This window comes from Oryctolagus cuniculus, chromosome 6 (genome assembly GCF_964237555.1).
Source record: "Oryctolagus cuniculus chromosome 6, mOryCun1.1, whole genome shotgun sequence".
NCBI lineage: Eukaryota > Metazoa > Chordata > Mammalia > Lagomorpha > Leporidae > Oryctolagus > Oryctolagus cuniculus.
Window position 1 is genome coordinate 80987159 of NC_091437.1, and position 27535 is coordinate 81014693.

The 27535-nt window shown below is 42.3% G+C and overlaps 2 protein-coding genes across 10 annotated transcripts in view; one reads left to right on the plus strand and one right to left on the minus strand.

Annotated features, from left to right (window-relative positions):
• TMEM68 (transmembrane protein 68) overlaps positions 1–23191 on the minus strand; it is a 48453-nt gene extending 25262 nt beyond the window's left edge. For 2 of the 9 annotated variants that reach the window (XR_011389995.1, XM_008255536.4), the window contains exons 1-3: positions 23051–23191; positions 6668–6716; positions 5778–6171 (exon numbers count right to left, since the gene is read on the minus strand). Coding sequence is in view for 8 of the 9 variants with exons in the window: in XM_008255536.4 (XP_008253758.2) it covers positions 5778–6102 (325 nt within the window). In the remaining variant the exon portion in view is untranslated. Of the gene's footprint in view, positions 1–5777; positions 6172–6667; positions 6717–17736; positions 18077–22716; positions 22914–23050 lie in introns of those variants that run through there. The other 7 variants (XM_017341309.3, XM_070076617.1, XM_008255538.4 and 4 more) reach the window with 7 other exon arrangements.
• A 32-nt stretch (positions 23192–23223) lies between these two features.
• The window catches only part of TGS1 (trimethylguanosine synthase 1), a 47035-nt gene continuing 42723 nt past the window's right edge, over positions 23224–27535 (plus strand). Inside the window, exon 1 of the mRNA XM_008255539.4 lies at positions 23224–23528. Coding sequence (XP_008253761.3) covers positions 23425–23528 — 104 coding nt within the window. The 5' untranslated portion in view covers positions 23224–23424. The remainder of the gene's footprint in view (positions 23529–27535) is intronic.

Here is a 27535-nt window from a genome sequence, read left to right on the forward strand (position 1 = left end):
CCAATCCCTGCTCAGAAAGCATACTTTTAGTTCCCAGTTGCCCAGTGACATTAGATAACTTCATGTATCATATGAACTAACTGTGGCTCCCCGGATATACTTTCCTACTTTTGTACTTCCACTCACATGGTTGCTGTAATTAGATCCTCTTGTCCCATCTCTCACTCCTCGCAGTGAGAACCATATTGTTAACCCCTCTTCCCTCAAACTTTATACTCACTTGGCCACCAAGCTCTGTTCATTTTTCCTCCAAAGACTCTCCCCAGTTCATCACACTCTTCCTCTGTCCAACACCAGTACCCCTTTTGAGACTTCTCTATAATTTTAGGTATTTTTCAAAATGAAGCCAAAAATCATAGTTATTGCAGAAAGAGACAGGAAGGGAGAAGAGAGAAAAAGAGGACAGGAAGAGAAAAGCTCGTTACCTTTCCCAAGGTCACCAAGCCAGTAAGGTAGGAGAGCCTGGCTTAACCTTAACTAGATGAAGTCCTTCACTGCATGAAGGACAGAAGAGGTGAAATGAACCTGCTACTCAACTGAACAGAGATGTTATCATGATATCTCAATCTAACTTGCCCAAAAAAAATTGCTATGTATAACCTATAGGACCATTTAATGAACACAACATGTCTATTTCTTTTTTTTTTTTTTTTTCAGGAGCCAAGTACTTATCCTGGTCTCCCATGGGGTGCAGGGCCCAAAGACCTGGGCCATCCTCCACTGCACTCCCTGGCCACAGCAGAGAGCTGGCCTGGAAGAAGGGCAACCGGAACAGAATCCGGCGCCCCGACCGGGACTAGAACCCGGTGTGCTGGCGCCGCAAGGCGAACGATTAGCCTAGTGAGCCGTGGCGCCGGCCTCAACATGTCTATTTCTTTAAAAAATTATAAAATATGAAGCAAAACAAAGTTTAGAGTCTGTGTTACTGTGGTCTTTTTAAAAATTAGTAACTCAGGGGCCGGCACTGTGGCAAAGCAGGTAAAGCCGCCACCTGCAGTACTGTCATCTCATATGGGCACTGGTTCAAGTCCCGGCTGCTCTACTTCTGATCCAGCTCTCTGCTATGGCCAGGGAAAGCAGCAGAAGATGGCCCAAGTCCAAGGGCCCCTGCATTCATATGGGAGACCCGGATGAAGCTCCTGGCTTCTGGCTTTGGATTGGTGCAGCTCCAGCACTGAGGCCAACTGGGGAGTGAACCAGTCGATGGAAGACCTCTCTCTCTCTCTCTCTCTCTCTCTGCCTCTCCTCTCTCTGTGTGACTCTGATTTTCAAATAAATAAATAAATCCTTAAAAAAATTAGTAACTCATAAAATATGCAAAATAAACCATATGACCAGGCTACCTAATTAATTAAACAACTGCATTTTCTCAAAATTTTATATTGCTAATGAACGGAACAAGTTAGGCTGGTATTAAGTAAGCATATAAGCATAAACATAATTTTCAGACAATGCAGTAAATTCCTTTGTTAAATAAAATCGAAACCACAAAAATATACATATACATGATAAAACAAACAAGTAAAAGGCCCAAAGACAAAATATTTCTCATTTCCTGGAAACGAAAGTGACAGACTTCATTACCTTCACAACAGTGCTAAAATGCATGGCTTTTAATTTTCTCAAAAACACCCAGCTATCTAATTGAGGACTCTTTTTCAACATATGAACTTCCAGGAGAAATCATTCATTGTTAAGAGTCTAACTTTTTTAAAGTGGCATCTGTATTTTCAAGGAATAAGATTTTTGGCAAAACAATTTAAAATTTTTATACTCTAAAGGCTGTAGGCAACTGGAAGGTATAGGTGTTGCTGCCTCATTACTAAGATGCAGGTATCGAAAATATCAAGTAAGTGTTTTTGATGTAGTGTAGGCTAAATAAGCGCAGCACATAAAAATCTCAGACTGTTTTAAAAAATCATAGAGAAGCCACATTACACATTCTGAGAGTAAAATTTAACTTCAAAATTGAAATACTGGAAACATTCGTGTACAAAAATGCTATTTAAATAGCAAAAAGAGGGCCAGCGCTGTGGCATACCAGGTAAAGCCGCCATCTACAGTGCAGGCATCCCATATAGGTGCCGGTTCGTGTCCTGGCTGCTCCACTTCCAATCCAGCTCTCTTCTATGGCCTGGGAAAGCAATAGAAGATGGCCCAAGTCCTTGGGCCCCTGCACCTGCATGGGAGACCCGGAGGAGGCTCCTGGCTCCTGGCTTCGGATCGGCGCAGTTCCAGCCATTGTGGCCAATTAGATAGTGAACTGGTGGATGGAAGACCTCCTTCTCTCCCTCTCAATCTCTCTCTCTGCCTCTCCTTCTCTCTCTGTGTAACCCTTACTTTCAAAATAAATAAATAAATCTTTTAAAAAATAGTAAAAAGAAATTATAAAAAAATTACTGTTCAGCGGCAGGCATTAGGCACAGCAGTTAAGGGACTGCTTGGGGGCCTGGTGTTGTGACATAGCAGGTTAAGCTTCTTCTTACAACACCAGCATTCCATAGCAGAATGGTGGTTTGAGTCTCAGCTGCTCCACTTCCAATCCAGCTTCCTGCTAATGAGCCTAAGAAAGTAGCACGGAGGAGACCAGGATGCAGTTCCTTGCTCCTGGCTTCATCCTGGCCCAGACCTGGATGTTGCAGTCTTTTGGGGAGTGAACCCGTAGATGGAAGATCTTTCTCTCTCCCTCTGCCTCCTCTTCTCCTTCTGTTGCTCTTTCAAATAAATAAGCTTATTAACTAATTTTAAAAAGAGAGAGACAGTGTGCCAGGTTTGAGTTCCTGCACTGCTTCCAATTCCCATTTATTACTAATGTGTGCCTTAGAAGACAGCAAGCAAAGGCTCAAGTACTCTGCCACTCATATGAAAGACCCAGATTGAGTTCCAGGCTCCAAGTTTCAGCCTGGCCCAGTTCTGGCTATTGCAGGAATCTGGGGAGTTAACCAGTGGATAGAAGATCTCTGTCTCTTTCTCGCAATAAAAAGTGATTAAAAATTAAATTTAGAAAATTTAATTATTGTTACATAATAGCTAATTAATTTACTTATATAATTAAAAGAATCTCACATATCCATTAAAAGTCACATTTATTGGGGCCAGCTCTGTGGCACAGCAGGTACAGCCACAGCCTGCAATGCTCACATCCAATATGGCCATGATTTGAGTCCTGGCTGCTCCACTTCCTACACAGCTCCCTGATAATGCACCTGGGAAAGCATAAGATGGCTCAAGTGCTTGGGCCCCTGCACTCATGTGGAAAACCCAGAAGAAGCTCCTGGCTCCTAGCTTCAGACTGGCCCAGCCTCAGCTGTTGCAGCCATTTGGGGAGCGAACCAGCAGATGGAAGATCTCTCTTGTCTTCCCTCTCTCTAATTCTGCCTAACAAATAAAATAAATCTTTTAAAGTCACAATTATGAAGAAGACTAAGTGAAATGAAAAACAGTAACATGCCACACATGAGAACATGACAGTGGCTGATATTTGGCATCACATGGTACACCCACATTCCACACTGCAGTGACCAAGTTCAAGTCTTGACTCTGTTTCCAAATCCAGCTTCCTGCCAAGCACACCATGTGAGGCAGCAGGTAAGGACTTACATAATTGAGTCCCTGCCACCCACATGGGAAACCCAGATTGAATTCCTAGCTCTTGGCTTCAACCAGGTCCAACTCCAGTGTTGCAGGTATCTGGGGAGTGAACCAGCAGATGGAAGATATATCTGTGTCTCTCTTTTTCAAATATACATTCAAAAAATTTTTTTTGTTTTAAATCTTTACATTGCTAAAGTCAAAGGTACTTTCAACAAAATAAAAACAAATGCTAAATAACTAGAACATTTTAAAAATAGTTTGTGGGGCCAGCATTGCAGCACAGCTGGTTAAGCTGCTTCCTAAAATGGATCAAAAGTGGAGCAGCCAGGACTCGAATTGTAGACCCTGCAGGCGGTAGCTTAACCTGCTACACCACAATACCAGCCCCAGGGAGAAGAAAAAGTTTCTATCCAGTTTTTTTTTTTTAAGATTTATTTATTTATTTCAAAGGCAGAGTTACAAAAGCCGAGGCAGAGAGAGACAGATACAGAGAGAGGAAAAAAAAAAAAACTGGAAGACCTTTCTCTCTGCCTCTCTCTCTCACTGTCCACTCTGCCTGTCAAAAAAAAAAAAAAAAAAAAAAAAAAAGGAGAGAACAACCCAACATGGGAAGCAGGATACACAGCAAACTCAGAGAATGGCAAATGCCCTAAACAGTACTCTGGCCTCAGAATCAGCCCTTATGGCATTCAGATCTGGCTAAAAAGCCCATTAGAGTTTCTCAGGCATAGAAAGCTAAGACACTGTGGCAAAAAAAAATTGACCTACGGGCTGGCGCCGTGGCACACTTGGTTAATCCTCCGCCTGTGGCGCCGGCATTCCATATGGGCGCCAGGTTCTAGTCCTGGTTGCTCCTCTTCTAGTCCAGCTCTCTGCTGTGGCCTGGGAAGGCAGTGAAGGATGGCCCAAGTGCTTGAGCCCCTGCACCCACATCAGAGACCAGGAGGCTCCTAGCTTCAGATCGGCGCAGTGCCGACCGTGACAGCCATTTGAGGAGTGAACCAACGGAAGGAAGACCTTTCTCTCTCTCTCTCTCACTGTCTAACTCTGTCAAATTAAAAAAAAAAAAAACAAAAAAAAAAACAGACCTAAATGAAAGATCTCTGTGAGTGAGATCCCAGTGGAAAGAACAGGTCATCAGAGAAGGAGGTACCTTACTCTGAAGGGAGGAGAGAACTTCCACTTTGATTATGGCTTTGTCTAAATAAGGCCAGAGTTTGTGAACTCAAGAGGCTTCCATAGCCTTGGCAGCTCATGACAAGAGCCTCAGCTGATTACTGATATCATAAATAAGAGTGTCAACTGTTAAATCAACAACAGGAGCCACTGTGCACTTACTCCCCATGTTGGATCTCTGTCCTTAATGTGTTGTACTATGCGAATTAACAGTAAAACTATTATTCAAATAGTATTTCATACTTTGTGTATCTGTGTGGCTGCAATCTGTTGAAATCTTTACTTAGTATACACTAAGTTGATCTTCTGTTTATAAAGATAATTAAAAATGAATCTTAATGAAGAATGGGATGGGAGAAGGAGTAGGATGGTTTGTGGGTGGAAGGTGGTTATGGGGGGAAAAATTGCTATAATCCAAAAAAGTTGTACTTTGGAAATTTGTATTTATTAAATAAAAATTTTCTAAATGAAAAAAAAAAATAATGTGCTTGGGAAAAAAAATCATCTTAAGGAAGACACACATGGGCTGGCACTGCAGTGAAATGGGTTAAGCTGCCGCCATCAATGCCAGTATCCCATATGGACACTGGTTTCAGCAACTCCACTTCCAATCCAGCACCCTGTTAATTAACCAGGGAAAGCAGCAGAAAATGGCCCAAGTACTTGGGCCCCTATACCCACGTGGTAGACCTGAAAGAAGCTCCTGGCTCCTGGCTTTCGCCTTTCCCAGCCCTGGCCATTGCAGCCATTTGGGGAGTGAACAGCAGGTGGAAGATGTTTCTCTATCTCCACTTCTCTTTCTCTCTGTATGTGACTCTGCCTTTCAAATAAATAAAATAAATCTAAAAAAAAAAAGACACATAAGTATTCCCAATGCATGCAAAAGGATAATGAATCACTTGAATTATCATTTTCACTATCTTCTCAGTCAGTAAAATGGAATGGAAATCCTTTCAGTGCTACCCACGTGAGTAGCAACACACAGAGATCAAAGTGTACTTGCTTACCATGCCAAACTGCTGCATGTCCATCCCACAGGGTTGCCACCGTTTTCCTTGCACCATCCCACAAATTATGAGAATAGGCTTCTTTTAACACATTCTTCCTCTTATAGATGTGCAAGAAAATGATGGTAAGGTAGAGAAGAAAGATTGTAAAGTATGGAAGTATCAAAAGTATTAGTGGCGTAAAAACCCACAAGAGATAATTTGCAAAATTCAAGTAGTCCTCCAATTGTTCCACACCAAACCATTCTTCAAGGATGTGAATCAGACAAGTCATAAAGGGCACAGAATCCTGTCCTGCACCACAGGTGTGATTTTTATCTGTCATTTTTCTTTAAGTGAAAATGACAAATTCAGTCTCTTTCTTCATTGCCATAGCAGATCTTTAATTTTGGCACTATAAGGGAAAAATAATTCAGTGTTAGTCTCTTTAAAGTTAAATGTTTTTAGTCTACATAAATACTACTCAGTACTATTTCTTAATTTCTGTTAGTGATTAACTTTGTTGCAAATTTAAATGTGAAAATCACAAGGTTTCATCTGTTCCCTCAGGCAGTATGTTGAGTTTAACTTTTGAAGCTAACTTGCAAGACATAATTGAGAGAAGAAAATAAAGCTCACTAGAAATGAACTTTCAAGCCAATCTTAGCAACAGTTCTTCACAAAAGAAATATCAACATCTGGTCAATAAAAGTAAGCCTGATTCTTTTAGGAAAGGATAGCATACATTTTTGAATATTATTTTGTACAGAAATTTACTTAAAGCTGTCTGATCTTTTGATTTTATACAAAGAATTTTATCTTACAGTCATTAAAATTTTACTTAAGTGACTAAAAATACTGCTGTACAATCATTTTATGAACTCACTCTCTAAAACAGTCATTTGACTTACCAGAAATCAGATAAATATCTTGTCACAAGCTTCAATGTATGTATATACTCTGGAAAACACAGTAAATAAATGTGATAAACACATGATTAAAGGTAAAAATAATTATCAATACTTAAAGTTGGAACTTCCATAAACAGCAAGTGATATCTGACAAATATAACAGCCCTATATTAGCATAGCACAATTAATAAGCATACTAATACTACCATTGATTAATGAAGACAACAATTTAGTGTCACTATATAAAGGTCTACCTAAAGATTTTAACAGAGGTATAAAAAGTTTTGCTTCCTCAGAGAAAAAAATGAAGTTACGATGTACAATTAATTGGCCTTCCTTTTTAAATTTTTTTATTTATTTATTTTCATTTTATTTGAGAGACAACGAGGCAGACATTCCATCCTCTGGTTCATTCCTCAAATGCTTGCAACAGCCTGGGCTGGGACAGTCCAAAGCCAGCAGCCTAGAATTCCATCTGGTTCTCTCATGTTAGTGGCTGAGACTCAAGTATTCAAGTCATCATCTGCTGCCTCCCAGGAGGTACACCAGCAGGCAGTTGGATCAGAAGTAGGGGAACTGGACTTTAACCAAGCTTTCCAACAAGGGACACAGGTAGTCCATGCATCTGTTCTGGTTGCTTTTGTTTTTTGATTATAGTTATCCTACTGGGAAAAGTTCTTGTTTTAAAAAGCATGATATTTTGCTGTGCTGCCATCTAGATGACCAAACTTTAGTAATTTTGCCAGGTAACATAATGTTTAAGCAGGATATTTGATGATACAGTTATACTAGCCCTATGATAATAATTTCCCACAGAAGATTTTCTTCTTCCAATCATACTTTCCTGGTTCTTGTACTATTATTAGAGATATTTTATTATTATTCCATGTTACATAATCTTAATGAAAATGATCTCAATTACTTCATGGCTAAGGCAGAAAATAAATAAATAAAAGAAAGCAAAGGAGAGGCCAGCACTGTGGTGCAGCAGGTTAAAGCCCTGGCCTGAAGCGCTGGCATCCCATATGGGCGCTGGTTCTAGTCCCGGCTGTTCCTCTTCCAATCCAGCTCTCTGCTATGCCCTGGGAAAGCAGTAGAAGATGGCGCAAATCTTTAGGCCCTTGCACCCATGTGGGAGACCTGGAAGAAGCTCCTGGCTCCTGGCTTTGCATCAGCTCAATTCTGGCGTTGTGGCCATCTGGGGAGTGAACCAATGGATGGAAGACCTCTCTCTGTCTCTACCTCTCTCTGTAAAACTCTCTCAAATAAATAAAATAAATCTTAAAAAAAAAAAAGGGGGGGGGGCCAGGATGGCGGAATAGTGAGGGTGCAGACGGAGAGTCCGGGAAAAGATAGTTTAATAAAAGTGGAGTTACGGTCGCCTCAGGAAAAGGATCAGGAAAAAATTGCAGAGGAAACTCTTCCAGATTTAGTGGCTGTGACTCGGAGGACCTATGGGGAGAGCAAGGTCGCCCACCGCGTGGAAGCCAAGCCGCCGGAGCAGTGGGATCCGCAGACTCTGCGCGCCAGCGCTGGAAGGGGAGGAGGAAAATTGAAGAAGCTCAAACTGCCTCAGTAAAACTCGAGCAAACATCAACCTCTGGAGTTAAGACTTTGGTGGACTTGTGTTGAGAGCATGGGAGCGCACAGTTTGGGACACCAGCAGCAGACTCAACACACCACCGCTGGAACGCGAGGTGAGCCGAACCTCAATAGCCTGAGACACCGGCAGGCAAGCAGAAAGAGGAGACTTGAGGGAACGACCCCGTGGGTAAAATTTCACCAGGCTAACTAGAAGAGAGAGAGAGAGAGAGAAAAAAAAAAAAGTGACCGATACGGACACGAGTTTCTCTCTTTCCGCTCACCTCTCATAGGCGAGCAAGACAAAGAGCAGGTGCCATCTTGGACATACGTCATAAGCAGGGCGACCTCAAGTCTGCACCGGCCCTGAGCCTAGCAGAAAAACCTAAGTCTGGGGGGGGGGGGGGGTGAATTAACAGGAGATTAGGACCTAGTGAATGTGTGGTGCTACTGAACTGAGACTGTGAAAAAAGAGACGGTGGGGGAGGGAACTCATGGAATTCACGTGAGTACTCTCCAGAGATGCTACAATTCAGTAACCTTGCCAACCCAGTGGGAGACTGCAGGAGAATTTGAGCCCACACTGAGGGCAGGACAGATTCCCTGTGTGGTCCTTGGGAAGAGCTTCCAATCTCTGGCTCCTGTGGGTATATCATTTGCCTGATAACTACCTCCAATACTGTTCAGCTGTGTGGAATTACTTCCCTTTTGAATCAAAAAAAAAAAAAAAAAAGAAAGAGAGAGAGAGCGATTTACCAGGCCTAACCTGGGAGTGTCACCTTTGGCACACCCTTAACCCTGAGGAACCAAACAGAGCTCTCAGGCCACACCCATCTCATGCCTCTAAGGCTCCATCAAAAACAGACAGTCCACTTAATCTAGAGTCATAGTATAACAAGAAAAAGCACCACAGTGAAGAAACCAAATATCTCCAAAATGCCAAATAACAAACGCAAAAACTGAGATAATAGAAACAAGGAAGTCACCATGACGCCCCCAAATGAAAAAGACACCCCAATTCAAGATTATGAAGATGATGACATAGAAGAAATGCAAGAAGCAGATCTCAAAAAATTGATAAGAACATTAAGAAGTTCTCAAAAACAAATTCCTGAACTACAGAAATCCTTAATGGACAAGATAGAAAATCTTTCTCGCGAAAATGAAATATTAAGGAGGAATCAAAATGAAATGAAACAACTAGTAGAACAGGAAACTGTGATAGTGACAAGAAATCATAATGAAATGAAGAATTCAATAGATCAAATGACAAACACATTAGAGAGCCTTAAAAACAGAATGATTGAAGCAGAAGAGAGAATATCAGACTTAGAAGACAGAGAACAGGAAAGGATACAGTCAAGCCAAAGAAGAGGAAATTAGAAATCTAAAACATATTGTCGGGAATCTACAGGATACTATTAAAAAACCCAACATTCGGGTTCTAGGAGTTCCTGAAGGCATGCAGGGGGAGAAAGGATTAGAAGGCCTTTTTAGTGAGATACTAGCAGAAAATTTCCCAGGTTTGGAGAAAGACAGAGACATCCTAGTACAGGAAGCTCACAGAACCCCTAATAAACACGACCAAAAGAGATCCTCACCACGACACATTGTAATTAAACTCACCACAGTGAAACATAAAGAAAAGATCCTAAAATGTGCAAGAGAGAAATGTCAGATTACTTTCAGAGGATCTCCAATTAGACTCACAGCAGACTTCTCATCAGAAACCCTACAAGCTAGAAGGGAATGGTGAGACATAGCCCAGGTACTAAGAGAGAAAAACTGCCAGTCCAGAATATTATATCCTGCAAAGCTATCATTTGTGAACAAAGGTGAAATAAACACCTTTCATAGCAAACAGAAATTGAAAGAATTTGTCACCACTCGTCCAGCCCTGCAAAAGATGCTTAAAGATGTGTTGCACACAGAAACACAGAAACACAGTCATCAATATGAAAGAAGGTAAAGGAAGGAAACCTCACAGCAAAATACCACAGGGAATTCAAAGCATATATTAGAAAATATCTTTGGCAAATGGCAGGGCAAAGTTACCACTTATCATTAGTCACATTGAACATTAATGGCATGAACTGTCCAGTTAAAAGACACCGATTGGCTGATTGGCTTAAGGAACAAAACCCATCTATTTGCTGCTTACAAGAAACCCATCTGTCCAACAAAGATGCATACAGACTGAAAGTGAAAGGTTGGAAAAAGATATTCCATGCCAACAGAAATTAAAAAAGAGCGGGCGTAGCCATCTTCATATCGGACAACATAAACTTTAACACAAAAACTGTTAAGAGAGACAAAGAGGGGCACTATATAATGATTAAGGCATCAATTCAACAGGAAGATATAACAATTACCAATGTATATGCACCTAACTACAGGGCACCGGTTTATCTAAAAGATTTGTTAAGGGACTTAAAGGGAGACTTAGACCCCGATACAATAGTACTGGGGGACTTCAATATTCCACTCTCAGAAATAGATCAACAGGACAGAAGATCAACAAGGAGACAGTAGATTTAAATGACACTATAGCCCAAATGGATCTAACAGATATATACAGAACTTTCAATCCTACATATTAAAGCATTTACATTCTTCTCAGCAGTACATGGAACCTTCTCTAGGATTGACCACATACTAGGCCATAAAGCAAGTCTCAGCAAATTCAAAAGAATTAGAATCATACCATGCAGCTTCTCAGACCATAAAGCAATGAAGTTGGAAATTAGCAACTCAGGAATCCCTAGAGCATATGCAAACACATGGAGATTGAACAACATGCTCCTGAATGAACAATGGGTCATAGAAGAAATTAAAAGAGAAATCAAAAATTTTCTGGAAGTAAATGAGGATAATAGCACAACATACCAAAACTTATGGGACGCAGCAAAAGCAGTGTTAAGAGGAAAGTTTATATCAATAGGTGCCTACATCAAGAAATTGGAAAGGCACCAAATACATGAGTTTTCAATGCATCTTAAGGATCTAGAAAATCTGCAGCAAACCAGACCCAAATCTAGTAGGAGAAGAGAAATAAAAAATCAGAGAAGAAATCAACAGGATTGAATCAAGAAAAACATTACAAAAAATCAGCCAAACGAGGAGCTGGTTTTTTGAAAAAAATAAACAAAATTGACACCCATTGGCCCAACTAACTAAAAAAAGAAGAGAAAAGACCCAAATCAATAAAATCAGAGATGAAAAGGAAACACAACAACAGACACCACAGAAATAAAAAGAATCATCAGAAATCACTACAAGGACTTGTATGCCAGCAAACAGGGAAACCTATCAGAAATGGATAGATTCCTGGACACATGCAACCTACCTAAATTGAACCAGGAAGACATCGAAAACCTAAACAGACCCATAACTGAGTCAGAAATTAAAACAGTAATAAAGGCCCTCGCAACAAAGAAAAGCCCAGGACCAGACGGATTCACTGCTGAATTCTACCAGACATTTTTTTTTAAACTTTTATTTAATGAATATAAATTTCCAAAGTACGACTTATGGATTACAATGGCTTCCCCCCCATACCGTCCCTCCCACCCACAACCCTCCCCTTTCCCACTCCCTCTCCCCTTCCATTCACATCAAGATTCATTTTCGGTTATCTTAATATACAGAAGATCAGCTTAGTATACATTAAGTATGGATTTCAACAGTTTGCTCCCACACAGAAACAAAAAGTGAAAAATAATAGATGATTTTTTTTAAATGATGATGAAATCAGAGCAGACCTATTGTCATGTTTAATCCCAGTGAGAGTCAAGTTGGGAGTTGATAGTTTCTTTTCTTTTTTTTTTTTTTACAGAGGATCAGTTTAGTATGCATTAAGTAAGGATTTCAACAGTTTGCACCCCCATCGAAACACAAAGTGAAATATATTGTTTGAGTACTCGTTATAGCATTAAATCTCAATGTACAGCACATTAAGGATAGAGATCCTACATGAGGAGTAAGTGCACAGTGACTCCTGTTGTTGACTTTACCAATTGACACTCCTGTCTATGGCATCAGTAATCTCCCTATGCTCCAGTCATGAGTTTCCAAGGCTATGGAAGCCCTCTGAGTTCTCCGACTCTTATCTTGTTTAGACAAGGTCATAGTCAAAGTGGAGGTTCTCTCCTCCCTTCAGAGAAAGGTACCTCCTTCTTTGATGACCTGTTCTTTCCACTGGGATCTCACTCACAGAGATCTTTTGCCAGAGTGTCTTGGCTTTCCATGCCTGAAATACTCTCATGGGCTTTTCAGCCAGATCCGAATGCCTTTAGGGCTGATTCTGAGGCCAGAGTGCTATTTAGGACATCTTCCATTCTATGAGTCTGCTAAGTATCTCACTTCCCATGTTGGATCACTCTCCCCTTTATTTACTCCATCAGTTAGTGTTAGCAGGTACTAGACTTGTCTATGTGCTCCCTTTAGAACTCCAATTCTTCCCAAACTATTCAGAACAATTGAAAAAGAGGGAATCCTCCCAAATTCTTTCTATGAAGCCAGCATCACCTTAATTCCTAAGCCGGAAAAAGATGCAGCATTGAAAGAGAATTACAGACCAATATCCCTGATGAACATAGATGCAAAAATCCTCAATAAAATTCTTGGAAAACATTATTCTGAGTGAATTAAGCCAGTCCCAAAGGGACAAATATCATATGTTCTCCCTGATTGGCGACAACTAACTGAGCACCAAAGGGGAAACCTGTTGAAGTGAAATGGACACTATGAGAAACAGTGACTTGATCAGCTCTTGTCCTGACTGTTGATTTACAATGTAATACTTTATCCATTTTAGTATTTTCTCTTTGTTTTGTTCTAGTACTATTGGTTGAACTCTGTGATTAACACACAATTATTCTTAGGTGTTTAAATTTTAACTGAAAAATGATCCCTGTGAAATATAAGAGTGGGAATAAGAGAGGGAGGAGATGTACAATTTGGGACATGCTCAAGCTGACTTGCCCCAAATGGTGGAGTTAGAATCATGCCAGAGGATCCCAATACAATCCCATCAAGGTGGCATGTACCAATGCCATCTCATTAGTCCAAGGGATCAATTTCAGTTCACAATTGATCACACTGACAGGTCTAAGAGTCAAAGGGATCACACAAACAAGTCTAGTGTCTGCTAATACTAGCTGACAGAATCAAAAAGGGAGAGAACAATCCACCATGGGAAGCGGGATACACAGTAAACTCATAGAATGGCAGATGTCCTAAATAGCACTCTGGCCTCAGAATCAGCCCTTAAGACATTCAGATATGGCTGAAGAGCCCATGAGAGCATTTTAGGCATGGAAAGCCAAGACACCCTGGAAAAAAAAAAAAAAAGGAAGACCTAAATGGAAGATCTCTGTGAGTGAGATCCCAGTGGAAAGAATGGGGCCATCAAAGGAGGTACCTTACTCTGAAGGGAGGAAAGAACTTCCACTTTGACTATGACCCTGTCTGAATAAGATCGAAGTCGGCGAACTCAAAAGGCTTCCATAGCCTTGGCAACTCATGACTAGAGCCTAGGGTGATTACTGACGCCATAAACAAGAGTGTCAAATTGTTAAGTCAACAACAGGAGTCACTGTGTACTTACTTCTCATGTGGGATCTGTCCTTGGTGTGTTGTCCAATGTGAAGTAATGCTATAACTAGTACTGAAACAGTATTTTACAGTTTGTGTTCCTGTGTGCGTGCAAACTGATAAATCTTTACTTAATATATACTGAATTGGTCTTCTGCATATAAAGATGATTGAAAATGAATCTTGATGTGAATGGAATGGGAGAGGGAGCGGGAGATGGGAGGGGTGTGAGTGGGAGGGAAATTATGGGGGGGGCCATTGTAATCCATTAACTGTACTTTGAAAATTTATATTTACTAAATAAAAAATTAAAAAAAAAAAACGAAGGAGACAGAGGAAGAGACATACACACAAGAGGAATTCTTCATTGTCTTTCTGCCAAGATTATCTTGCTAACCAGCTTATTAGGAGGGCATGTACTCTGACCTGTTCCTCCAGGGATGGAGAATTTAGTATAATTTCCTTGTAACCAAAAGCATTTCTTTGTGGGAAATCTAGGCCGCTATAAGTAACAGAAAATGAACACAGCGCACACTTACCCCCTATCCTGGGCCGGCCTTATTTACATCAAATTTTAGTCACTCCATCTAAAAGTCAAATCACGGGGCCAATGCTGTGGCATAGTGGGTAAAGTGGCCACCTGCAATGCCGGCATCCCAAATGGGTGCCAGTTTGAGTCCTGGCTGCTCCTCTTTCAATCCAGCTCTCTGCTATGGCCTGGGAAAGCAGTAGAAGATGACCTAAGTCCTTGGGCCCCTGCACCCACATGGGAGACCTGGAAAAAGCTCCTGGCTCTGGATTGGTGCAGTTGTGGACATTGCAGCAATCTGGGGAGTGAACCAGCAGATGGAAGACTTCTGTCCCTGCCTATCCTTCTCTCTGTGTGTAACTCTTTCAAGTAAAATAAATAAATCTTTAAAAAAATAAATAAAAGTCAAATCACTACAGATATAATTTACCAGTGTTTGATCACCTAGAAAGCAACACAGCAAAATATAATACTTTTTAAAATAAAGAGCTTTTCCCAGAAGGAAAGCTATAATTTTTTTAAAAAAATATAGAATAACGTATTGATGATGTAGAGATATCAGAATATTCATACACTGCTCATGGGATTGTAAAATGGTGTGGCCACTGTAGAAATTAGTTTGGCAGTTTCTCAAAAAGCTAAATATGAGTTACCATATGACAACAATTTTAGTCCTGGACATACGAACATATTTCAAAAAGTTCATGGAAAAATAGAATTAAGGGGGTCAGTGTTGTAGCATACAAGGTAAAGCTGCCACCTGCAACACCGGCATTCCATATGGGTGCCGGGAGTCCTGGCTGCTCCACTTCAAATCCAGCTCCTTCCAATGTGCCTGGGAAAGCAGCAGAAGATGGCCCAACCAGATATGAAAAGCCACATAGCATATGATTCTGGTTATATTAAATACCAAAATAGTCCAAACCACAGAGACAGATTGCCAGGGTTGGGGAGGGGAGAATGAACAACGACTGCTATCAGAAACAATGAAATATTCTGAAGTTACATAGTAAGAACAGCTGCACAACCTTGCAAATATGCAAGCTGTACATTTTAAACTGATGAATGCTTTGGTGAATTTTATCTCAATAGAAAAGAACTTAAAATATTATCAATAAATTATAAAATGTAACTTTGTAATATGTGTGTTAAGAGGAGCTTTTCTTAGCACAAATCAACATTTTGATGATCTGACCCTTACTGGTTAATACAACTGCCCATAACATCTTGTCTCATTTCCCATTTTTAATAGGATTACAAAATGTTCTGATTTTAAACCTTCCCTCACAAGATCTAGTAGTCCTCTAACAGGGCAACAGGCAAGAACCCCTTCATAAATGTTCATTCTGCCTTGGTTGGATTTAAACTTTTCTAGAACAGAAAACTCAAAAAGGTTTCTAGTATATCTCCAAAACCAATCACTGAAGCACTAAAAAGGTCTTCCTTATATTTACTTCACCTTAACTCTCACCTACCGGAACTAGCTGGGTGCTGTAGACTCTCTTCCATTAGCCAACCTCTGAAAGCTTCAGAACAGCTAACAGGAGCCACGACATCCCCTAATCAGATCATTTAATTATTTCAACCTCTCCTTAGACTTTCACCACTCACGTCATTCTCTGTACCAGACTCCAGCTAACTGCTACTGAGAGGACCATGTCAGGAACCCCCTGTGCCTCACTTTGCTAAGATCTATAAAATTGGAGTAATGAAAATTTCTACTCCAAGGGTTACTCTAATTAAAATGACTAATCGGTGCAAGGAACTTAGAAAAATGGCATGTAATAGGTGCTACATGTTTGCTGTCGCTACTCTTAAAAGAATCAAAGATCTCTGTGGCTTTTAGCGTAGCTCTATTTCATGTTCTGTTAAAAACATGGGACTATTTATTTACTACATCTCCATAATCTCTACTTCAACAAAGATTTTTCTGAATACAGCAAAGATTCAGCCTGTTTCAAGAATGGCTTAAGAGCCAAGCTGCAAGTACCAGAATACTGGTTTTGTAGTCTTTTGTTTTGTTTAATACAACTTCATGCATCTAATATATACAAATTTGGGAACATGGTGATTCTTTCCCCACCTCCACCCATATTCCCACTTTCTTCTTCCCTCTTCCTTTCCCAGTCTTATTTTTTGCAGAGATCAATTTTCAGTTAATTAACCCTACACTATGTAGAGAATTCAAGCAAATTATACCTCTTTGTGTCTCAATTTTGTCTTCAGAAAATAGAGATAATAATTCATTCGATAAAGACCAATTTCATCCCAGGTACCCTACTATGTACCAAGTACTTTCCCAGCAGAAAATAAAGCAAATTCTACAGTTTCAAGCAGCTTACAATCTAGAAAAGATACATAACAAAGAACTAGTAAATATATACTAGGCCAGACGATGACAGGTGCTGTGGAGAAAAACAGCAGCATAAGATGAAGTTCTACCGAAGCAAAGGAGGAGGTGTGGGGAGGCAGTACTGTTATGTAGGGTGGTCTGGAAAGGCCCCTCTAGAAGGTATATCTGAGCAGATCTCTGGATAGCTGGTGGAAGAGGATTCCTGACTAAATGAATAGCAAGTACAAAAAATGTGTACTTGTTTGGTATAAGGAACAACAAGGAAGCCAGGTGGAACAGCAAGCAGTAAGGAGAGCAGTCAGAAATGGGCATAGAGAGGCTGACACTGTGGCACTGGCATCTCAGATGGGCACCAGTTCGAGTCCCAGCTGCTCTGCTTCTGATCTAGCTCTCTGCTAATAGAGGATCTCTCTCTCTCTCTCTACATCTCTCCTCTCTCTGTATAACTCTGCCTTTCAAATAAATAAATATATCTTTTAAAACAAATTTAAAGATTTTTTTTTTTTGATAGGCAGAGTGGACAGTGAGAGAGAGAGAGACAGAGAGAGAAAGGTCTTCCTTTTGCCGTTGGTTCACCCTCCAATGGCTGCCATGGCCGGCGTACCGCGCTGATCCAATGGCAGGAGCCAGGTACTTATCCTGATCTCCCATGGGGTGCAGGGCCCAAGGACTTGGGCCATCCTCCACTGCACTCCCTGGCCATAGCAGAGAGCCGGCCTGGAAGAGGGGCAACCAGGACAGAATCCAGCGCCCCGACCGGGACTAGAACCCAGTGTGCTGGCGCCGCAAGGCGGAGGATTAGCCTAGTGAGCCACGGCGCCGGCCTAAAACAAATTTAAAGATTTTTAAAAGGTAGCATAATGGAGCCTTGTGTGTCAGCTTTGATCTGAGTGCTTTGACACGATGGGCAAGATTGTCTGATCTGAATTTTATGTGACTGCTGTGTTGATCAAATACCAGGCATGTGACTCAGTTCAACACTTCTGACAGCTCCATCACATGATGCAGTACCTGGGATCAAGCCTTGGCTTTCAATTCAGCTTCCTGTGAATGTACCAACAAACCGGGAGATGATGGCCCAAGTACTTGGGTCCCTCACACCCACATGGGAGACACAGACTGAAAGCAGCATGTACACACGTGTTAGAATGAAGGCGGTAAGAGATGGTCCATATCAAGGATACATTCTGAAGATAAAGCCAACAGGATTTGCTGAAGATGTGAGTCAGAAAGAAGTCTGGGAATCCACTTGTTTTTGTTTTTGTTGTTTTGGCAATCTGGTTTGTGTTCTGGGAGGCTCTGCCACTCACTGTGTGACATAGGCAAGTTATTTCTGCTTCAGTTTCATCACCTGTAAATGAAGAGAATATCAACACCTGCCTGATAAGATTACTGTGAAGATTACATGTTTACAAAGCTTAGCTAGCTTTTAGTAGATCCTTCGGTATAAGCACTAACCAAGTACTACTATCATTATCAGTGTTATTATAGCTAGCTATTAGAATTATAGGAAGAACAGATTTGGGGGTTGGATGAGTATCAAGAATTCAATTTGGAAAACATTAAGTCTAAGATGTCTACTGGACATCCAAGTAAAGATGTTAAATAGACGTTGGACACACCCAAGAATAGCAGGAAGGTTGGGGTAGAGATACAAATCTGGGAACTGCCAGCACAAGGACAGTAAACTAAAGAAGGTCCCTCTAGAGAGTGAATCTATAAGCTTTAGAGTTGGAATAACAACAAATAGCTAGCATCTTCCTTCTACAGGGGCATCCTGAAAGTCAAAGTAACAAGTGCTTCAGGAAGGAGTGGACACTATGTTTTAAATACTACTGAGAGGGGCTGGTGTCATCTGCAGTGCCATCATCCCAAAAGGACACCAGTACGTGTACCAGCTGCTCCACATCTGATCCAGTTCCCTGCTAATGCATCTAGGAGAGCAGTGCAGGATGGCTCAGGTCCTTGGGCCCCTACATCCATGTGGGAAATCTGGAAGAAGCTCCTGGCTCCTGGCTTTGGCCTGACCCAGCCTGGCCACTGTGGCCATTTGAGGAGTGAACCAGCAGATAGATCAATATATCAATCAACCAATCAATACCTCTCTAATTCTTTCAAATAAATAAATAAATCTCTTTAAAAATAAATAAATAAATAAATAAATACTCCTGAGAAGTCAAGTAAGATAAGGAATAACTGGTCACTGGATTTCACAACACAGAGGATGCTGGCAAACCCTGAAAAGAGCTCTTTTGATATAATGAGATCAAAGTAAAGTTTAGGAAAGAATGGAAGAGAATGAATTAGAAACACAATTACAGCAAATCTTTCAGAGGTGCCCTACTGCATAAAGGAGCAAAGAAGGATGTGGGTATCCAGAAAAGGACATAGGTCAGTAGTTCATTACTGCTGTTGTTTTCAGATGAAAGAAAATTGAGGAATTTTTAATGGCAATGATGATGCACCAATGGGAGAGTGAGAAATGTGCAATATAGAAAAGATCATTGTTGAAGGGCATGTCCTTGACTAGGACATAGCGCATAGCACACAGTGTACAAGAAAGTGAACAGCCCTGAGGAGAACTACTTCATTGCATTACTTATTTACGTATTCCACAGGTATTTTCTGAGTAAGGAGACTTGACCAGACAGAAAACAAAAGATAGTAATCTGACAAAACATCCGTAAAGCACTTACATAATCCCTGCTACATAGGAGGCACAGAACAAACCTTGGCTAAAAATAGATCTCAACTGCTTCACTCAAATCTCTGACAAAAATGTGGTCCAAGATGATGTCCTAAAAGCTGCCACTGCTGTACTATCACAGGAGTTTGAAAGAGGTGCTTTGGAGTTGATATTTATTTTTTTAAACTGGCCACTTTACTTTTTTCAATGTTTGTTTATTTTGATCTACTTGAAAGGCAGAGCAACAGTGAGAGTGAGGGAGACAAATCTTCCAGCCTCTGATTTACTCTTCAAATGCCTACAAGTTGTGGCTGTGCCAGGTCAAAAATTAGGATTCAAGAACTCCAATGGGGTCTCCCACATGGGTGGCAGGGAACCAAGTACTTGGGCCATCCCCTGCTGCCTCCCAGGAATTATTAGCAGGAAGCTGGATGGGAAGTGAAGGAGCTAGGACTTGAACCAGCTCTCCGTTATGAGACACAGGCATCCCAAGTGGTGATAGCTCAACCTACTGCACCACAACTCCTCCAACTAAAATATTTATTTTTGATAATATGAAAAATAGGTCTTTAAAAGTGAGTGCAGTGCCTGGGATTAAATTCCACCCTGCCTTTTTTTTTTTTTTTTTTAAGATTTATTTATTTGAGGGCTGCGCCATGGCTCACTAGGCTAATCCTCCACCTTGCGGTGCCGGCACACCGGGTTCTAGTCCCAGTCGGGGCGCCGGATTCTGTCCCGATTGCCCCTCTTCCAGGCCAGCTCTCTGCTATGGCCCGGGAGTGCAGTGGAGGATGGCTTAAGTCCTTGGGCCCTGCACCTGCATGGGAGACCAGGAAAAGCACCTGGCTCCCAGCTTCGGATCAGGGCTGCGCGCCGGCCACGGCGGCCACTGGAGGGTGAACCAACTGCAAAAGGAAGACCTTTCTCTCTGTCTCTCTCTCTTTCACTGTCCACTCTGCCTGTCGAAAAAAAAAAAAAGATTTATTTATGATTTATTTATTTGAAATGCACAGTTACAGAGAGGCAGATAGAGACAAGAGGTCTTCCATCTCTTGGTTCACTCCCCAGATGGCCGTGACAGCTGGAGCTGCACCAATCCGAAGCCAGGAGCTTCTTCCAGATCTCTCACGTGGGTGCAGGGGCCCAAGCACTTGAGCCATCTTCTACTGCCTTCCCAGGCCATAGCAGAGAGCTGGATTGGAAGTGGGGGAGCTGGGACTTGAACCAGCACCCAAATTGGATGCCAGCACTGTAGGCGATAGTTTTACCTACTATGCCACAGCATCAGCCCCCACCCCTGCTTCTGATCCAGCCTCCTGCTAATGCACACCCTGTGAGGGTGCAGATGATGGCTCAAGTACTTGGGTCCCTGGCCCCCAATATGGGAGACCAAGACTGAGTTCCAGGCTCCTGACTTTGATCAGGCTCAGCACTGGCTGTTACAGACATTTTAGGAGTGAACCAGAAGATATAAGATCTCTATCTCTCTGTTGCTCTACATTTGAAATAAATAAAAATAAATAAACTTTAAAACAGAAGGTAAGGGTCAGTCCTTGTGGGTGGTAAATTAAGCCTCTGCTTGGGAAGCCCATTACCCCCATATTGGAGTTCCTGGGATGTAGTCTTGCCTCTACTTCTGACCCAACTTCCTGCTAATGTGACCAGTAGGCAGCACATGATGGATCATGGACTTGAGTCCTTGCCATGTAAGTCCTGGCTCCTTTTAGCCTGACCCAGCCATGGCTGTTGAAGGCATTTGGGGAGTGAACCAGCAGATGAAACATCTTTCTCTCTATTGCTCTTTCAAATAAATAAGTATTTTTTAAAAACTCATTGAGTGCAACCTCTTAATCTTCAGGAAACAAAAGTTAAACATAGAATGCCAAGAGTACTTAGCCCAAATTACTAAATTAATTCAATGAAAAACCAAGAGTCACAACTAAACTCCTGTTTTCCCACATCCTAGCCTGGCTTTTACTCTATTTTAATGTGTATACATGTGTGTGTCTGTCTGTCCATCTTTGTCCCTCTCTGTGGACAGAAAGGCTAAAGTGTTAGGATTGCAATTTCTATTTTCTGTCTATTTCTACCTGGCTCTTCAATGCCCACTCTCCCCCCACCCCCACCCAATTTACCACAGGATATTTTCTCATTCCTTACTTTTAGTATGTGAGCTGCACTGAGAACACTCTGAAAATGCTATTTAAAGAAATGCCACAGACAAATTAATTTTTTTCTTTTTCCATATTTAAAATTTAATCAGAGTCTGGCATTCAGTTTTAGCAAATAATCAGTCTTACTTCAAATCATCAATAAAGCTGCAGTTTATCTAATATTTCGGTCTAGATAGCTGGCAAACACAATCCTTCTAATCTTTAAAATAAAACTTTTTGATTTCAAGCTTCAAACTTAAGATACTAACAATTACCTTTCAAGATTTTCCTTTTTAAGTTTCCAAATGCCCTTCAACCTACAGCTAAATTCTTCCACTCTATTTGATCAATGCTGTTCTACCCTCAATTTCCTATCCTAGCCACTCAGCCCAGCAATGGTGCCCATCTCTAGACAACACATTTGTGAACTCTGTAGTACGTTTAACTTCTCAAATAACCAAAATCAGCAGGTTTCAGACCTCAAAGTAGGGCAGCAGTAAGGAATAAGCATTTCATTTGAAAAATCAATTTGTTCCCACTGACTCGTAAATGTCACTCAAACACTAGTGACCACTCTAAATGTCTGGATTTTACCTCAGTCTACACATAGTTCTCCAGAATGTCCAATACCATTTCGGGCATAACTAGCACCAACTAAATCCTATGTGTTAATAAAACCTTCAAGCCCTAACTTGCTTCTTTGAGGACACTGCCTAGGCAGTCCACTGAATATCACACTCCAAGTGCTGATTTTCCCAATTCTGCAGTGATGATCCAGTTTCCCCCACCCTATTTATGTGCATAGATACTCTTCTTATTAGATAATTAGCAGCTTGAAGGCAGAGACCTGTTTTACAGACTGCACACTCCAGGGACCCACGCAGCACCAGACGCCTGCCAGGTCTGTAACGACTCCAACTATTAATAGCACAAAGGAAGTGCTTGACATACATTGTTTCATTGAGTGCTGCCTGCATCCCCATGAAGTTATTATCAACCATCCCCATTTCACAGATGACCAAGGCGAGGCTCAGGAAGGTGCCTGCCAGGTCACACACGGAGTCAAGGGTTTAGTAGAAACCACTATTCCAAGCCTGAGCTGTCCGGACGCGAACCCTCTCACCCACTACCCACATGACCTTCTCACCGTACCCTCGGATCACCACAAGCTTCCCTTTCTCTTTTAAATACAGAGGCCTCCAGTGAGGATGGACACACCTTGCCCGTCAGTTAAGTTTAGAAGAAACCCGCGGAACGCAAAGTTTCAGCGTGCCTAGGGACATGCCGGGCGGAGAGAACGGGCTCGTTCGGACCCGGGCAGGACCTCCCCTCAAAGCCGGAAGCCCAGCCTGCTGGTCCGCGGGCCGGGGGACTCCGGGACGCCCGCGGCAGTCTGCACGCGCGGCCCTCGCGGCTCCAAGCCTCACGAGACCGACGCGCCGCGGGCGGCAGGAGCGCGGGGAAGCCACGACGGGGACCGACGCACCTCGGATGGGAGTCGGTAAGGGCAGCTCGCCTTCACCCTTCAGCGGCAGCAGGAGCTCTTCACCAGGTCAGCTGCCCAGGGAGGCGGACAGATCCGCGCGGCAGGTTTCGCAAGGGTAACCTGCTGGGGAAGCAACCAAGCGGCGGCTGCAGTCCGGACCGGTTTGGATGTGACACTGCCCACTGTCCCGCCCCTTCCTGCAGCCGCTCGGAGCCACTTCCGGTAGCGGAGCCTTAACTGTGCGCTGCGCGAGCGGCTCCGGGCCCGTTCCTAACCTCGCAGCCTCCAGTTTGCTGGCGGCGTCTCCTTTCGGTCTCCAGTGAGCAACGAGCCGAGCCTGGGGCCGAGGCTCCGGCTGCCTGTGAGGCTGCAAGATGTGCTGCGAGAAGTGGAGCCGCGTGGCCGAAATGTTTCTGTTCCTTGAAGACCGGGAGGAGGAGTTTAAGATCCTTTGCTTCTGCTCCAGGGCGTTTGTGGAGTAAGTGGAAGCGCGCGTGTCTTCTTCCTAAGCCGCGAGTTCCCGAAACCCGGTGCGGCTGATCCGGAAGCCTGCCGGGCGGCCTGATCCTTGGGCCAAGTGATGCTTAAGGAAAACAAAAGCCCGTACTGCCATTCGTGTCCAGCGGAAAATCAAATGTACATTGTAGATTTTTAGAGACGTATACTGGGGCAGGCTGTGTGTGTCAGTTCGTGTTTACTGAGGAGCGTGTAAGACTCGGGGGAAAGCGAGGTGTAAAGTGAAAGGTCTCATGGCAATGATGTCGTGAGCTGGTTTGGATTCGCATCTCTTAAATCCTGAACCTGCGTTCGCGCAGGTAATTAGAATTTCCAACATTTTAGCTAAAAGACTTTCCTATGTTAGTATCCGTTTTGACGTATCTTTATTTTGGGGAAATATTTGTTTCAGGTAGGGAATACAGCCAACTAGAAAATTAGATTGCTGTTTTCTTTATAGTCAGTGTGTGAGTTAAACCACTTGAATTTGTTTTTCGTGTCTAAAACAGGTATACTTTGATCTCACGTGTTGCTTGTTAAAGACTTTGTAGAAATGAATTTTATGTGACTTAATATAATCTAATGTGGTAGAATGTAAGCTTGAAGGAGTTCTTTTTCATCCTGTGTTTTTGCAGAGTAATCTGAAAATGAACCGTAAAAGAAATTAAGCACCATGTTTAATTTCATATGCAAGTATTGTCAGATATGCATGGAATTGTACATTCAGCCAATGCTTTTAGTGCCTCTGTGTATAAAGTACGCTGGTGGGCACTGGCAGACCACACAGAACCTTTCTCTACACGCACTGAGTTTGGTTTCTAGCAAAGGAAAGATCAGGGTTAAATTAAGACGGCTCATTATGTAATTACTTGGTTAATTAGAATTTCAAGTAGTGTGAAAGAAGTGCAAAATGTTGTGATGTAGGATAATCTGACCTTTCTCCAAGGGTCGCAGAGGTTTCCTTGAGTAAGTAGCATTTGGAAAGAGATCTAAAAGAAATAAACTGAGGTGCATTTGACTGGGACTGAACTCTGTGCAGGCAGCAAGACAAAGTCTGTGAAACTGAGCAAAATGACTAGGAAAGAAAGGATTGATGAGGTAGTCAGAGTCAAAACATGCCAGGGGCCAGCGCCACGGCTCACTTGGTTAATCCTTTGCCTGTGGCGCTGGCATCCCATATGGGCGCTGGGTTCTAGTCCCGGTGCTCCTCTTCCAGTCCAGCTCTCTGCTGTGGCCCGGGAGTGCAGTGAAGGATGACCCAGGTGCTTGGGCCCTGCACCCGCATCGGAGACCAGGAAGAGGCATCTGGCTCCTGCCTTCGGATTGGCATAGCGCTCCGGCCGTAGCGGCCTTTTGGGGAGTGAACCAACGGAAGGAAGACCTTTCTCTCTGTCTGTCTCTCTCACTAATTCTGCCTGTCAAATAGGAAAAAAAAAATGCCAGACTTTGGAAAACTCAGATGGCCCTCAAGTTCCCATGGTTTAATGTAATTTTCCCACTTTATTATGATGCGAAAGCTATACTCATTCAGTAGAGACTGTACATTGAATTTAGTATTGTGACCCTTTCCTAGCTCCTGATATGCTGTATGACACTCTCACAATGCTGACAAGACCTGACCCCATCAGTGCTTGTGTCACCCCCTCCTCAGTGTAGGAGCATCTGTATGGGAAAATCTGAAGCCTAGGAATGACATGATCAGATTTGCATTATGAAAAGATTACTCTGGCAACAGTGTGGAGGATGGTTTGGGGGAGGAGAACCACTTAAGGTCATCATCCAGGCAAAAGATCAGCGCCAATAGAAAGGGGAAAAGATAGGGGAGAACCTGGGGGGTTGGGGATTGGATGTGGAGAAGTGAAGGCGATAAGGAATGGGAAGGAGACCAGGTCAGGCTAACTCCCTAGTATCTGGCTTGTGTTCCTGCCTTTCACTGAGATAGCAATCGCTGAAGAAGAATGGCTTTTTCAGGGGACAGTACTGAGAAGGTCATGAGTTACATTTTGGTTTTGAGGCACCTATGAGATATCCAAAGGTATATATTAGTAGTTGGGTTATTGGTTTGGAGCCCTAGAGAAGTCTGGGCTAGTCTTAAAAATCTGAACCATTTACCTTTATATAGTGATTAAAGCCATTGATGGGGAGGGAGCAAAGTGGGATCCATCCTTGTGGAATTCCAACACTTATTCTTTTTTTTTTTTTTTTTTTTTTTTTTTTTTTTTTTTTTTAAGATTTATTTTATTTATTTGAAAGAGTTACAGAGAGAGGTCTTCCATCTGCTGGTTCACTGCCCAGGTGGCTGCAATGGCCAGAGCTGAGCTGATCTGAAGCCAGGAGGCAGAAGCCTCTTCTGAGTCTCCCACATTGTGAAAGGACCCAAGGACTTGGGCCATCTTTCACTGCTTTCCCAGGTGCATCAGCAGGGAGCTGGATTGGAAATGGAGCAGCCAAGATTCAAACTGGCACCCATATGGGATGCCAACACTGCAGGCCAGGGCTTTAACCCTTTGTGCTACAGCACCGGTCCCCCCAACACTTTTTCAAGATGAGAAGAGAAGAGAAGAGCTGAAGTGACTGGAAAACAGGTAGCAGGCAAACCCAAGCATACTGTCACAGTTGTTTCATTGGAGTAGTCAACATTGGAAAGCTAGTGAAATGTCAAGCAAAATGGGGCCTAAAAGGGATCCACCAGAACTGGCAGGATCCACTGGACTGATTGATGCTTTATTAAATGCCACCACCAATTGTTCTACCTTTACTACTGAAAGAGACTCATTGACCAAACTTCATACAGCTCTTTTGAACACTTTTTTGATCAAGCCTCGTCTTCAGCCTTCGAGCCCAGTTTTACCAAGATTTCTGCTATGTCAGTTTAGTGTAACTTTCCGCACCCTTGGTATCTGATCACTCTGGCCTCCCTTCAGCAAGAATCCTACATCATTCTCCCTTTAGCAAGAATCCCTCTAGCCATGACGCTACCCCATGACGTCTCCTCTTAGTGTTCATCCACAGACACCTCCTCCTCCTCAGCTCATGGGCTGTAACTCCCCAGCTGGCTTTTCTGTATTAGGAGTGGGGCTAGATCCCTGCTCTAAGGCTGTAGGCTTGCTGCCTGTCTTGAGGGTCCTGATTAAAGTTCCCCTTGCTGTTTTAGCACATCAGAATAATTTTTTAAAATTTTGTTTCATTTAAGCCTTCCAGTAGCTCTCCTAGGTGTGTCTTGTCTTTACTTACTCAAGGAGAAATTGCATCTCAGTAACTACCTAAAAAAATCACATGGCTAGCAAGTGTCAGCCCTGAAATTCTGCCCTGGGTCAGTAGTGACTGCAGAATCTATCCCACCAGATAGTGTAGAACATAGGATTTCATCAATTCCTGCCAATTAAGGCATTTAAGGAATCAACAGTTACTAGGACAGTTGATGTCCTCAAGACACTTTAACATTAATACAATAGTACTTCAAGATGTTTATAGAAATGGTATTAAAAGATAAGTTGATTATGATAACAAAAAATGAAATTAATGTATAAGTAGGTCTTCAAGAAGTTTGTGGATAATGTGTATTATGAAGAAATTAGGTGTGAATTTTAAAGTTCTTCCACCGAAATGAGCTTACCTTTTAATTTCACTTTCCTGCGAACTTTTTAAAATACCCTCATGTATATATAGATTAGTTACAATAGAAGATTTTTTGGGAGACTGAAGAGCCTATACTTACCACGGATTGTTCTCAGGTGACAGTTTCTCTAATACTGCATATGCTGATACAGTACAGCAAAAATGTTTAATGTGTTTCCCTCTCCCAACAAGTTCCCAAGCTAGAATAACTATTTGATTTCATATTCTCCACCAAAAATCAGCTGGGTGGCCTTGGGCAAACCACATAAAGTTTCAGCTCTTCTGAAAGGAACTTGCTTTCTCTTTTTCTACTGAAACTGATCCTCAGTTCCTTTGCCATAGAGGAATTGCTCCTTACACTTGACAGATTCC